Source organism: Camponotus vicinus, unplaced genomic scaffold (assembly GCF_025532165.1).
Source record: "Camponotus vicinus isolate PSW18456_S1 unplaced genomic scaffold, iyCamVici1.0 SCAF_2, whole genome shotgun sequence".
NCBI lineage: Eukaryota > Metazoa > Arthropoda > Insecta > Hymenoptera > Formicidae > Camponotus > Camponotus vicinus.
In genome coordinates, this window is record NW_028141956.1 from 24,782,031 (window position 1) to 24,798,225 (window position 16,195).

The following is a 16,195-nucleotide window of genomic DNA, read 5'->3' on the forward strand; positions in this document are numbered from 1 at the left end:
GGCTAAAGATAATAATATGAATTTCTACGTCACAGTACAGCTGTTGTTTATTGTATTTTGCTCGTTATTTCTTTTAAAAATATTCCACAGTGATCGCTTTTATTTTACGCTTATATTTACTTTATTTTCGTTTAGATTCTCCATTTTCTACGTTAGCAGATTCCTATTCTAACCATTACTCCCTTTTTTTGAAAGCCTTCTTCTTTTTTATTTTTTATTCTTTTATTTTATTACTTTCTCTTACGTGTTCGGGAAATTTTCTCGGATTCTACGTGCTTTTTCGTCACTCATTTTTATCTGTCATGTTTTTCTAATTCCTCAGACCAGTAAAATTTATCTTGCTCGGCTCCTTTCGAGCGCTTTCTGCGGTTTATTCATCATCCGAAAGACCACATCGATTAGTCACGTTCGAGCTCGCGACAGATAAGTCATATCGCGCTCGTTTTTGCGCTTCTCTCGCGAGCTCGTCGTCGCTGGTCGCTTTGCGACACGGACGAATGACAATGAGAGGACGAGCGAGAGATGACGGTGGCCGATAAACGTTTCGTCGCATGCTGCACTTCGATCACATGACATACATTTCGCTTACCTCGCTCGTCTTTCGTCGACCTGTCGCTCGCATAAGAGCGCGCGCACTTTTCACAAGCGGCACGGGACGACGATCGAGCCGGGTGCACGATGCTACACATCGAATCACCTAGAAACCCGAGCTGACCCAGTGTCTCCGTCATCGACACCATCTCTAGGATGTTCTCGGGCCGGTAGTTGCACCAGTTCACAAAAGCTCTGTGTGTGTGTGTGTGCATGTTGAAGAATTAACTAAACTCGAGAATTAAATCTCTTTATCATAGGGACGAAAGTATATAATTTATAAAAAGTTACAGGTCGCAGGATGATGAGAAGTATTTGCTTAACTGTGTAGTTAATGTTGGGGAATAAATATTCAAGAACTTATACGATTTGTATTAAAAGTATAGAAGCCAGTTTTATTATTTGCACAGGTATTTTAATAGAAGTGTACGCACTAAGATAGGACATCGCTCTGTAAACAGTATAATCGATTTCATAGGAATATGCGTAACTAATAAGAGCGCCTTGGGGCAAGACTCGTCTGGATGTACTCCAAACGCGTCATGGCTGACACACGGTGGCTTTATTCACTTAGCAGCCGCGTTGAAAGGATTCGAAACGGCGCGTCACTTGCTACAATGAATGCGATAATACACTTTAAATATATTATTTATAATTGTCACCATAATGTGCAGAAATTTTTACAAAGTTATGAATTCATCAAATAAGGATATTAATTATTGTGTTTAATTTTCAATTTATAATCTAAAATTTCACGTTAGAATTGATAGGGATCAATGTTAAAAGAATTATTCTTCTCAATGCAATTATTTCTTTCCGGAATGCAAATTATGTATGCTATATTTCCCAGTATTGAATAAGATTTATTTCCTTTATTTTTTAATTAAAAATGTAATCTTAGTCTTTGATCTTAATTTGGCATTAATCATTGTGTTTGATTTCCATTTTACTCTAAGACTTCAACTTAGTATTGAAACGAAACAATATCAAAAGAATTATTCTTTTTAATGTATTTTTTTTTCAAATTGCAAATTATATATGCAACTGTATCTTCGAATATTGAATATGATTAATTTTCTTTATTTTTAATTAAAAATTTGAATATTACAGTTTATGAGATGGATGTCACATATTATCATTATATTATATTTCGACTTGCATTTAAAAATTTGGCATTGGCACGAATTATTTCCTCGTAAAATATCTTCCCTTGCACTCGAGGGCAAAGGAACTTATTCTCTCTTCCGTGAAGTCTCGTCGAAAATTTCCATTGGTCCTTGATCGATCCGGCAAATATCCGTACGTGAGTTAAGCGCCATATCACAGGGACGTTTATCATTCCCTCGCAAGAAACAATGATGAAGCAGACGTTTCGTTCAACGGCTGATTGACGCATGTCACGCACATTCGATTTCACTCAATTTCTAATTAAGATGTAAAACAACTTGCGCGCATAACTTTCCCAGTTTTTTCCAGGCAATATCGAGAAGCGTCTTTTTCGATATATCGATCGAGGTACACATAATATTTCGAATTTCAACTTGGTATAATATTAATCTTTCGATTGAACGAATTAACCGGATTTCCGCGGAAGTATTGCTCTTGAGGAAAAGTCCTAGAAGTCTGGCGAAGAGAGGACGAACGAGGAGCATCACGCCGTGAAGCGTGACCGGCGTTAGTTATGCAACGTTTTGCTGCCTTGCGTCCTTGTTGCCCGCATTGGTATTATCTTGCTTAGAGCGAGGAATCAATTACAATTTGTTGCCTTGATGGTATCTTTCCGAAAGGTGAAGGAGAGAGAGAAGGAGACCGCTTGGCAATCCCGGTCAATCAGTATGCCGTCGTCGTTTTTGGAAAGAGCCGCGAAATTTTCATTCGATCGGTAGGAACAAGAGACCAAGGTGTGAAAAATTATCAGCGTGATTTATTTGCTGGCACAGTTTAACCGCAGATGTATTTATCATTCGCGAAATTTTCAGAGTTATTCTGCAACGGCTATTAAAATCGTAGTTATGCAAGATATAGTACTAGACCATAAATTAACACTCCATAAATGTTTGTCGAGGATTTGTTTGTTGTCGTTGTAATTTTAGTATAACTTTGAGATTTTTAGATATATGGATGATAATTTCCTTTGATAAATTTCATCATCAGAATTCTTACGTTAATATCTTTCAATGATAATTTTAAAATTGTATAAATCAAGGAAATTCATATTATCTGACAAATTCGATCGTATCTTAAGTGCTAACACATTATCAAATTAAATTATAATTAAAAGGGAATTATCATTGAATCAGAATAACTGAATCTTCTGTTAATTCATAATTGGAAGAATATTTTAGTTATAATTGCATTGTTTTGCTCCAAAAATTTGTTTTTGTTCTGTTTTAATCATTTAAGTTCTCTCATTAGCTATATATAAATTAGAATATGTTTTTTCTGAATTGAAATCCATGTTTGATCAAATGATCGAATTATTATATGTCTTTAAACGCGTCTTCGTGTCGCTTAATGATACGTAAAAAGGCGAGACAGGTGTTTGGCGCGGCTTGAGCTGATAACGCAACACAAGGGACACGCAACAGCGTGCTTACCGTCTATGCATAACCGCGCTTCTCGCGAGACTTAAGATACAAGGCTGTTTATAACTATGTCACTGTCAATCAGGCTCATCGGTATGTATAACGTTCACCAAACGCAGTCGTGTGTTATGCCAGGATACTTAATTATTTTCATGGCCCGAGATCGGGCAAAAGACCTTACTATGTTATTACTAGAATCGATTGCCAATTAATCGATAAATATTTATTTACGTACCGATAATGTCGCAAAAATTCACTTGAAATTTGTCTATAATTTTCGTATTCTTTTCGATAAAATTATTACTTTCCAGTAAGAGACATGCTTTTAAGCAATGAAGATTATTATTTTACAGTTATACTTCAAGATTATTCTGTCTCTTTGCGGAGGATTGTCGATCTTTGATTACGAAACCTGGTACATCATAATGACATGTAAATGAAATTATGAATTTAAAATAATAAAAACCTATTGGTTTAACATTGGATAAGCATTCTCCCATAAAAGCTTTCAATAATTACAGATTTAACATTATAATAATTGTTTTTTAACAATAATATTTTAATAAAGACAATTTTAACAATCATATGTGTTATATAAATCTGTGCGCGAGTCATTGGATTAAGATAAGTTAATTAAATCATAAAATTTAGCACTAAAATTTATTAATTAAATCATCAGATTAACCATTCGTAATATTTAATTAAATACATACTTATATCTGATATGCATAATGGTACATGTAAACTTACAAATTAAATATTTTGCTTTAACTTTAACTTTGACTAACTGTCGTAGTTAATTGATATAAAATCATTATATAGCATTGACTCATTAGTAATCCAAACAATCGAACGTACATTATTTTTTGTGCCAACTGTGGATGAGACCCGACCTTGCTACATGTTTGAGTATAATTTTTAGCACTAAAATGGATGTACTCATCAGGCAACGTGATTAATTCGTTAGCAGCCGCGATTGATGTTAATCATCTACTGGCATTATATAAACGCGGAGGAAGCTGACTCTTGCTCGGGCGTTTCGTGTATTTCCGCGCGAATAGCATCAAGACTTTCATACAACTAATCAGCACACCTTCTAACTGCATCTCGAAAATTGCGCTTATTTTTATTTTTTCTTGGAATTCTGTTAATTTTTTTCTTCTGAATGACAGCCATAATTTTCGCATGTCGCTCTGATTTATGTATGAAAGATTATGTACACATGAGACAAAAAATCTAAGAGTGTGTTAAATAACAAACTACAACATTATGTTTAAGTGTTCTTATTAATAATTTGAAAGCTAGGCGAAGTATGGAAGTAGCTCTACGAGTAATTGCACTAAGAGTGTCATAAAAGTTCTTATGTTATATGATATAACATGTAAAGTATATGCAAGATGTCATATGTAATATGTGTAATGTGACATGTAATGTATGTAATGCGCGTAAAATTGCATATATATGGAATATTTTCGTCTTATATATGATGCGAGTCTAAAATGTAAATATTAGACATTATTGTTCTTGAGCGATTTACAGAACTCGTGAATCAATGAATTCGTGTAACATACGCTTATATAATTCGTATTCATTAACATCGCAATTATTGAATGACTCGAGTGATGCTATCCCTTCGTGCAAGGCACGATCATCGCGTTGTGGAAACGGAAGCAGTTAAATCATCAAAATCGACTGTTATTCTTCTAGCATTCATACTAATTACTACGTTAGACTCAGCGTTTCTTAGTAAAAGTGTAAAAATAATGCACATTTTTATGTTAAGATTTATTTTCTAACAATCGATCTTATAATAATTTTAGAAAATATTATATTTTAATTCCTACAAAATTCCTACAAGATATGATGATGAGTATTCACATAATTACTAAGTTTTAAACCAATTTAAAGCATTAAATAGATTTAAGTCGTGATTGTGTAACAATTCAATTATGAATCATTGTTTATTCAATGGCATGACGTGTTTCCACGAATTTTAAATTTATAGTACAATGTTACGATATCTTATTAATTAATTTATATATATTTAGTATATTTTATATTATTATCCTAACGTGAAAAAAATTACATATAAAATTTATAACATTATTTTTATTTCATTCAGAAATTATTGAATTATATGATATTTTTTTTAAATATATTTTAATATATTTTATATGTGACATTTTTTAGAAATGTCATATATAAAATATTATGTAAATAAGATTGTGTTTATATTTTAAAGAGAATTCGAATGTAAAAGTTTGACAGTGTCCTCGAAAGAAGCGGATTCAGCCCACGATTATTTTCACTTCGAGTTAAACTTTTCGAACTTTTATCTCTCTATTTGGCCTCCGTAACAATACTTATCGCGATTCATAGATTCTTGCTGCGTTTTTCACACTCGTGGCTTGATATGCGTAGGCGGATAATCTTGATCGCTTTCTTCCTGATTCTCCTACTCCTGCTAGAATTTTTGACACAGAAGATTCAAGTTTCAATATTCATATAACGTATAACACATATATATGCACATATATATAACATAAAACACATACTCTAAATATATCGTAAAATTTAGAAAAATTATATAGAAGATTAAATATTATGAGTCACGCAATAGCATTTCGCACCAAATATATAACATATTAAATAATTCCGTGATAGTGACGCTACAAGTATTTTTTACCAGAGAATGACAATCTTTTTATATTTTATAAATAACATTTTTATCATAATTTGAATATAATTATTAATTAATTTGAAAATAATTTGTTTTTTAAATAAAGCAATTTTTAGGAAATAGAATGAGAGTCTTTAATAGAAAAACTTGCTGTCTCAAGGAAATAATAGAATTTTTTTAAATGCACTGTTATATTATGCTGATGATAATTAAACATTGCAAATATATGATTTTAAGCATTATTTTTTTTGCGCGATTTTATAACAATTTTGATAATGCATTATGTATTACATATTATATACTTATTCGATTTATTAATCATATTACGTACTTATTCGACTTATTAATTATATAATTAATTATATAACATAATAATAATAACAATAATAGTCAATAAAATCTCGAAATCAATTAAATTGATCAAAAATAGCTCAGAGAAAATATTTGCAATTATATTATAAGATAGAAAGAAAGAGAAGACAAACTGTAAAAACGGATATTTCTTGCGCTCGCATGTGAATCTTCTCTTCGATTGTCGAGGAATTCAATTCGATTACCGTATGAGACAAGTATGCTATAAATAAGGTAGCGATGTTGCGATAAAAGGATCGATTCTCGGTGTATCTTTGCCATTATACATAACTTTAGTCAAAGAAATTTCTATCGTGCCGCTCCAAGCCCATGTTGCGTATTGTTTTGATCACGATACGAAGGACCGACGAAAAAGAATATATTATACCGCAGTACAGAGTACGAGTTTTCGTATTTCTTCTTGGTGCAAACCATACATGGCCAGTTCTATTCATCCCGAGAGAATCGTGTATTATTTTCTTTCATTTCTTTTTCGTCGAAATTCCGTGTTTCTTGCGAAGAAACGTATCCATAAGTAGTCACTATTTTGCTTGACAGAAAAGATGAGTGAAAAGGAGAATCAACAAAGAAGAAAAAGATTAACAAAAGACTCGTATTATTTGTTTCAAAATGGACATAATTAACATAATTTATCCGAAAACAATGATTCAATGTTAAATTGTAAAGAGATATAAATAATTGCAAAAATATCGTGAACAGCATGTCATTGCAGGTTTTTCTAATCACTATAGAAATCTTTCTTTCTAATCACTATATTGCAGAATTTTTAATAAACTGAATCCTCGATATGTTTTGTGAAAAATATAATTTTTGTAAAGCAAACCTCTTTTAGAATTTATTGTAGAAAATAATAATAAAACTGATAATAAAAATGATTCAATAACTACATTATACTTATATCGATATATTACACATCAATATATATTTTTATAATCGCCATTAAGATATACAAAATTTTATAGAAATTTCTCACTTTTTACCTCTCGTTTTTTTAATATTATAATTTAAAACTATCATATTAAGCAATTACAAATGCATGTGGAAAAACACACATTTCATGTAAAATTTTACATTATTTTCAACTTTAAATTATTATTTTTAAGTCTTGACTTTAAAAAGAAAATGGCAATAACTTTTTAATTAAATGGCTTTAAGTCATAAACATTGCAATATAAATTGAATCATCGATAGATCATTCTTCTATTCTATCCGTAGCACTTGCATGTTCAATTTACGGAAGCTGTACCGAATGCATCTGAGCTGAATGACCATAATCACGTGAAAGCACATACACCTTAGCAGTGACTTGACTGATCGTGAAGTCATTACATCGATTTCCAAATACAGTTTGATCGGCAAAATTGACCGGCAATAAATAAGCTGAGTTCAACGAACAGTAGCGTCGATGTAGAAACTGCTCGGCTCGCTGAAGATGGCATGACTAAAAGCATGGGATGAAGAAAGCCTACGTAAGCAGGCACATCAGTTATTCTGTTTACGAATAATGATCCGTTAATGCCTTCCTGATTCAATTGATGCTTATGTAGAGCTCATGGAACATCAAAGATTAGCAATTATATGTATAATGGCGGATATTCAAGATATAATAATATTAATACATTAAAATAACGTAAAATTTACATATAAAAAATTAACTCTGATTTAGATTTTAATTATAAAAAATTTATAATATATTCCTTTATATTTATAATTACAGAAAGGAAGTAAAAATATATGAAATATAAAATATACCTATGTTCTTAAGTCATATAAAACTAAATGTGTAATTTTATCAAATGATTATTATAGCAACTATTTCTGTTTTAAAATTTCTTCTGCATAATCCAATATTAATATATATAAATTATAGATTATATATATATTCAATATATCTTTTCTTTTTTTTCTAGAGAATAAGAAGTATATAAAAATGCAAATTTTATATGGTCAGTAAAGAATTCGTGGTCAATACGATCATTCACAGTTAATGAACATATCGTGAGTTACAAGGACAGTTGCTATGTGAACATCTTAATCATGGTAAATCAAGAAATCTTAATGTCGATAACATTATATATAATAACAGGAAAATATCTGATATCTTTATTTATAGACGTGGTTAATTAAAATGTGGCATATATGTCTGTTTTTAAACAAGACTGACATAATTCACACTTAATTATTTTTCTGAAATATAATATTATTTAACAAAACACAAAAATTTTTAAGTTGATATCTCTCTGTATATAATATAATATATAATATATAATTAATAACAAAATATATGATATAATTAATGACGAAAAATATAAAATTAAATAATAAAAAATAATAAATATCAAAAAATAATAAATATCAAAAGAGGCACTAAAATAAAAATGTAATACGTAATAAAAAGTCTATTAATATAAAAGTGTAATATCTAATGAAAAGTTTATTTAGCGATTTATAATAATTGTTGACGCGCTATATTATTTTTTCATCTTTTCATCTCACAATACATAACTCTACCACGCATATATTCTACCGAGAGATTTTCGAAAGTGTTTTTTTACAATCGCTTTCACCCGATCCGTCTCATTGTTCTTCATAGCCATCAGCCCACCTGAAACCTTGTACTCATCTCATCTTTCAAAGCATGCATGTAATAAACACAACTTATCTTAGAACATAAAGAAAGTATATTATGTGGATAGCACACATTTTTATATACCTCATTAAATTATTCAACACACACATTTCATACCAATATATTATATTATCTTGAAACGTATCAGATAGAATTGATACTTTTAATGTTTATTCAACAAGAAAGATTTTGCACGACTATGTCAAGCGTGACTGTCAATTCAAGCAACGTAGAGAAATGGAGAAGGATAGGCATAGTAGGAATTGAAGAAACAAAATTGCAACATACCGAAGCATAGCGTGCTTGTCTGGTCGACAAGAGCGATAAAAGGCCTTGGCGAGCCTTGACCGGTGGACCGTTACTTTACGCCATCCACAGCAGCTTGGACTCCCTATTTTCCTCTTACCAGTACAGCCCGAAGTAAAGATCTGCTCATTTATTGCAACTTCTTAGTCATCATTTAAATCAGTATCTATTTTTCATTTTTTTTTAATAATGTATTGATTATATATGAAAATGTGGTAATCACGTCGGATTAAATGCATGACGATCAAAATGTCATGTATTACAAAGGAAAGACAAATATTCTACAAAGATTCTATTTTCTTAATGATAAACTAGAGAGAGATGCTATTTCCACATCTATGACATCAATGACATATGCTGATATAAATTATGAGCGTGTAACAGTCTTCATTCATATAAAATCACGCTGCTTTATTCCTATTTGTGACTACTATTTTAGCATATCAGTTGATTGTGACTACTATTTTAGTATATTAGTCAATGATTCGATTGATATGTGTTTTTAATTAATTTAATTTTAAATATCTTTAAATATAATTATAGCTATTAAAATTTTCAATATTTCTATCAATATAATACAAACCTTATATATACGACACATGTAATATATCATATATTTTTTGAAAAATGATTAAAAATATTGTTTATAAGAATCAAGTTTTCTACTTGCAATATTTGTAAATTCTTTATAGTAATAAATTCTTTTATCTTATTCTTATATGATAAAGTTTTATTCGTATAAACATTGCATCTTATATTAGAAAATACCCGTGCGAATATTTGCAGAATATTGAGAAACATATGCATAATATAAGTCTTTATTCATATTCGTTTTTACTTACAATTAGTATAATAAGCCCTGAAAAGTTACTTATATGTATAAGACATCTTCTTGCGAATTGCATTAAAACCGATAAAGAGCTATACCCTATGTAATAGATTGTATGAACGTAGATTATTGTTGCCTGATTTGCTAAGCAGCGCGGCAGTGACTCACGTTTCAGTAATATTTAGCATTCCGTTTGTTATACCAAAGCACTTATAGCGAACTCAATCACTTCCTACATAACTCTTTGATCGCTCTATGTTGCGCCAGGCAGACCTGTTGCGTTCAAGACCTTAGATAAAATTTATTCATATATTATAAGACGAACTTTATGCTTTGTAAGCATTTTTATTTTCATCTCGCAATTGGTTTCCATGATTATATATTATATATTAAAATATTAGTAGTTTGAGAATATTTCTTCTAGGATATTTACCTGACATGTATAATATTCCTTGTGAATTAAATGGCATTATCTTTCCTTAGCTTATTTAAGCACTTGATGTAAATTAGAATTTTTATTAGATAATGATTGCTCTCTCTTCTTCTTCTATTCTTAGAATCTTTATAAGAGCTAATCTATGAAATAATTTCAAGTTGTTTTATAATTATTGAAAAATTAAAATGTCTTAGCATCTTTACAATGATGTTACACATTTATTTTATATGTTTTAAATGATTATAACTTAATCATTATAAAATGGATTTTTAGCGTCTTTCAGCATTGCTCAGAAGGCATACTTGATCTAGCAATTTATTTATGGTACTGTCCAGGAGCTCCTTAGTAGTATATACATAGTTAGAAACCGGACACGCTGTTGCATCCAGCGAATCCTTGAACGATTTTGCGCTGAAATCACGAGACGTGCAGAGAAAGGATTAAAAAGGAAACGCTTTTAAATTGCCGGGTGTTATGCTATAACTATCTTGCATAAACGTTCGATATATGGCTGACTAGCACTCAGCCATCGCACAACGTTCGCCCATTCACTCGAGAACCGTCATTGACGTTCACTCGCACATCAACCTTTACGACCTGCGTCAACGTCTTCCTCGACCCGTTATCGCGAAGTTGACATTATTTTATCGATAATTAAAAAATATCGTGTCTCGTGACAATGCGCTAATTTACGATCCTTAAACACGATATTTTATGATCGGCAAACCGCGATTTCTAGTACGTGCTCTTTTTTTACAATACGCTCTTTTAACGTGTTACTCGTAGAAATGAAAAATTGCCAGCAGAATAAAAAATAAGCTTAATCATTCAAAAAATTCGAAGATGAATTATAGACAGAGATTTGCATTATGAACTTTTGCCGATGAAATGTCAAAAAAATTACATACATATATTATTATTTAATGTTAAAATGTTATGTTTGACTCGATTATTTTTCACCGAGATTACTGATGAATAACATTATTTTATTTATATTATATATAATATGTAGCATGTGTGAAATATATATACTCTCTTGATTTATGGTCATAACGGCTAAGTTGACATTAATCACAGTTTCGTGAATAATATTAGGACAGGCTAATGTGTTATAGTAAACGATAAACTTCTCGCAAAACGAGCTTTATGATTATAATAATATGTTAAACTGTATTGGGTGTCAATCCATAATTATGGATTACCAGTTCGACAAGATTTAAAGCATATCCAGATCATTTATATGCAAGCTCTTTTTTCTCTTTTTTTCTTTTGCTCAAGATTATTAATATAATTAGAAAATTATTGCTAATCTCAGATTGGAAGACTGATTTTGTTCTTTTAAACTCAACGAAACAGATATCTTCCTATTATAGAAACGGAATATATTCTTTGCATACATTGAATGAGCAGTTAAGAATTGTGCAAAATAGTCGCCGAATATTTTTTATTCATGGTCAATCTTATCTGAAAACTAATTTTAATGAGAAAGGAAGCAGAGTGACGCATAATCCTATTCACAAAGATGATTCGTTAAACTTTTAATTAAATAAGAATGAAATATCTGAAATGCAAATATCTGTCTCGTCAAATTCAAGTATTTTAGACACGGCCTTGCAACCATGAAAATTTAATAAGTATAGGTTTCAAACGCCTTAATTTACTACACCTAAAAATTTTAATGCTTCTCAATCATAGATTAATAATATTGATAAAATTTAAGTGATTTTACATGCAATTGGAAATTTCGTCGTGTCGGTCTTTCCGGCCAGCCATACAGAGTGTTTGTTATCCTTGGAAAATAATCGGCAAAGGTCAGCAAATAAGCTTCGTGGATTGATTAAGGATACGACAATGGCTTCTGTCGATCGCACACCTACGCCGATGTGGCTTTACGTTACCCATGTACGTACATACATATCATCGTATGTGCGTGGAGGGATTTGCGGGCGTGTCATCGTATACGACAATGTATGAAAAGCACGAGAAAGACATTGCCTCCTCCCATGACCTACTGACACACAAATAATGAAATAATCAAACGCCGATAACCTTACACGTCGTTATCGAATATCTTCGTTAACAGGTGCCTCATCGTATATCTACGAAACTAAAAGTAAACTCTACAGCTTTCATATTTTCCCTGCTGATACGCGAAACTTTGCATGCATCTATATGCGTGCACATTATCTATGATCTATGATTATATAACTAATAAATACCACCGAGAAAATGCAAATCATCAAGATTTGATGCAATTCTAGATATTTGCATTGGATCTGTTTACAATTAAGTTTCTAAATATATTTGAAGAACGTTGAAATTCGATCAAACCAACTTGAAGAATAAGATATTGTCATACTTTCTCCATGTGAGATCTAGAAATTTTTTATATAGTTGTAATTTGTGTGTGTGTGTATTTAATAATATTTATTATATATTTAATTATAATATTTATATTTATATTATTAATACATATATAATTATATATATATATATATATATATATATATATATATGTATGTATTAATAATCGATTTCAATAAAAAAAAATCTATTCTAAATAATAAATCTATTCTAGTAAATCTAGTCTAGTAACACTTAATCATTTTACAAAAATAATTGCGAAATTTCGCAATTAATATAAATACGTTTCTTCAAGTGAAATTTTTCTTAATCTTAACCTTAATTTGGATTTAATTTATATGCAAATTGAATCTTGACAGACTGATAAATTTGAATTTTGACATGTCTTGTATGATTTAGTATTAGAGAGTTTCTCGAATATATTAGTTTAGTTAAAAGAGAGAAAAAAATATATTTAAAAAGTTAAAAACATACCTAGATTTTCAAAAATTTCTAAAAAAAATTCTGAATCTCTATATTTTTTAAATATCTATTTTTAAATTTGATAAAGAATTTTAATTTGATACATTTCTCTTGAAGTATATCTCTTCACAAATCAAGCAATTATATACATATGTAGTGATTTAAAATATTACAACAACGTAGGAAACATTCGTCACAGATATTTTTTAGAAGAACAAAATAGCAATGCATTATGAATTGTAATTTACATATATTTTACCCAAATTTGTGTGTTGTATACAACTATTGAAGAAAAATTTAGAAAAATTATTTTTCTTGAAATTTACGCATTACTATTCATGCGTTTGGCTTTTAATTCCCCGAATAATTTAAATGTTGTTTTTCATAGGAGAGAATTTCTTAATGTTAATATTTTAATTTTTTAGTGTTAACTGCATTATGTGTATTTTTATTCTGCGAAAACATTTAAAAACGCTTATTGTTGGCATTTAATGAGAAACGCATTAGTTATCTTCACGTAATAGACTAGTTAAGTTGTCCAGCGAATATCAACGTAACAAGCGTTTGCTGTATGCTAAACAAACAGTTTAATCGGCAACTAAAAGCGCGCAATTGTGCTTTATGTAAGTATGTGTGTGTATCAATTTTATGGTTACTTCTACAAAATTGCAATATATGATAGTACGATCATACACGTTGATTAGTATGTATTGCGCGACAAAAAAATATGCTCAATAGGTGGTACCGCGGCTTCTTGTAATTACTGATGAGTAGGAGAGTCTTTATCGAAAGGAAATAATCTTGCTTACGCCATTCCGATGATTGGAACACAATTACTGAGATCACATCGGAAAAATTGTTTTGATCTAAGCAGTTAACGCAATTTATTATTTATCGCCTGAATTACTCTCCTATGAGAGAGAGGTTTTCGCGCTCTTTGTTTTTGATCCTTGTCGTATCAGCTGCGAATGAATTTATCGCACACAATAATCGTTCGGTATCGTTACGGTCTTGTGAGCACACGAAATTGGTTGCTCTGAATGTGGCGGATGTCCGGTACAGCTTTTCATATCTTTCTCTAGAGAGGCGCGATATTGATTAACGCTTTGCTATTATATTTTATGTTTCAAGTAAATACGGCGATATGCATACTTTGTAAATTGACAAATTGACATATTAAAGTGTAGCATATATAATATGTGTCGTTTGTTGTGGAACAGAAAACTGAATATTTTATTCTCCGAGAATAAATATCTGCATAGTTTTATAATATTATTAAACTCTCTCTCTCTCTCTTCTCTTATTACATATACATATCATACATACGCATGCACATAATTCATGTGACACTAAGTCTAATTGTAAATCAGAATGTCAATAAATTCCAATAAATGAATGTTCATTTATAAAGGTGTAAGCAATGGCACAGCTCATAGTTCTATTACCGAACAATGGTTGACATACTACTTTACAATTTTTATAAGCTACTTTTCACATTGGCCTCGTTCGCGTTGCACCCGTCGAATGCGTAGAAATTCGTTTTATATTCAAAGTCATTCTTTCTCTGTGAATGCCATATTTTTATTTTGTTAAAATATTTCTTTCTAATTTAATTTATGAATCTTGTTATTTTTAAATGTTACTATATTATATATTTAGAGCAAGAAGGGGGGCAAACTTATTAAACGAACATATTCTCCAATCTTTTCCCTTACATTATCATGACCGGCTGACCGATATTTGATTTTACCACAAAAAATTTACGGTAAATTTATGTTCGGGGAACATTGCAAACAGCATATCTTCGAAACTCATAAAATCGATTTAGCCATGACATACTTGCCGCTAATTCTCCAGCCGGTTCCGAAGCGCGCATTGCCGTTTACGATTTTATAGAATGATCTAACTCTGCTACTGATTACGCGCTCATACTCGATCAAGTTATTGCGAAGTGACAACTGGTTGAAAGGGAAATGCAAAATAATTTGTCTGTACGTGTTTCTTCTCTCTTTTCCGGTTTCAATAAAACCTATTTGGCGTGCGTCATGCAAAATGACGCATCGCCGTTTTATTAATATTCGTAATGCTTTGAAATTAGTCAATAAATCAGCGGAATATTTATCAAGCGAACAATCGCGTGTAAAAACGCTTTATTATCATGACTAATACTTATGTTAGAATCAAGGAAGCGCCGATGCTTCCCACATTTAAGTAAAAGTGAGGGGACGTTCGAAAAGAGAAAAGAGCACATCTGGTGGCCGATACTTCCAAGTTTATTCGCACAATGAGGAAGTTCGACTGATGCTCGAGAATGAACGACTAGTTTCGTTCGTTTTTATGGCACGAGAATGATGAATCTTTATATAGTCACCGTACCGTGATTTATAGGCAAAGTTTTATTACGAATATTTACTGCTAATAATTCATTCTTAGTTTTAATACGAAGCGCTTGGATGAATACATAATTCTTAATCAGTGCAACTGCTTCAAACCACTTTTTTCTTTAAAAGCATTCACGTAATATGCATATTGTGATAAAATGTATACTAAGTATACTAAAAAAGTATACTAAGAAATATAATATTTTTCCATAAAATATAATAAATCATTATTATACTACTTTGTCTATTGTTTATACAAATAACACATAAATATTGGTCATGATAACACATATATGATTAATTTTTATATAAAATGAGTGTGTGTATTCACAAAAATAAGAAAAGTAAATTTCTAATACTATAGCACATAAAAAATTACATGTATGTATATTCATATGAAATTAATATTTATTTAAATTAACTTTTTGGTTTTTTTTGCAGATGGCGTGGCTCCGTTTACAAGTTAATTTGGCGGGAACTACTGGCGTATCTGTTCTTTTACTACCTCATCAATTTTACATATCGATACGTGCTCAATGACCAGCAGCGGGTGTGAGTAA

General features: G+C 30.6%; 1 protein-coding gene and 1 long non-coding RNA gene across 3 annotated transcripts in view; one reads left to right on the forward strand and one right to left on the reverse strand.

The window, feature by feature from the left end:
• Positions 1-16,195, forward strand: part of Best2 (bestrophin family protein) — a 50,823-nt gene that overhangs the window by 7,133 nt on the left and 27,495 nt on the right. For both annotated transcript variants that reach the window (XM_083089612.1, XM_083089610.1), the window contains exon 3: positions 16,077-16,187. In XM_083089612.1, coding sequence (XP_082945738.1) covers positions 16,077-16,187 — 111 coding nt within the window. The remainder of the gene's footprint in view (positions 1-16,076; positions 16,188-16,195) is intronic.
• LOC145967404 (uncharacterized) lies at positions 10,709-12,778 on the reverse strand. The gene is made up of 3 exons (XR_014437402.1): positions 12,648-12,778; positions 12,158-12,436; positions 10,709-10,839 (listed from the first exon to the last, which is right to left on the reverse strand). It is a non-coding gene; the product is annotated as an uncharacterized LOC145967404 (long non-coding RNA).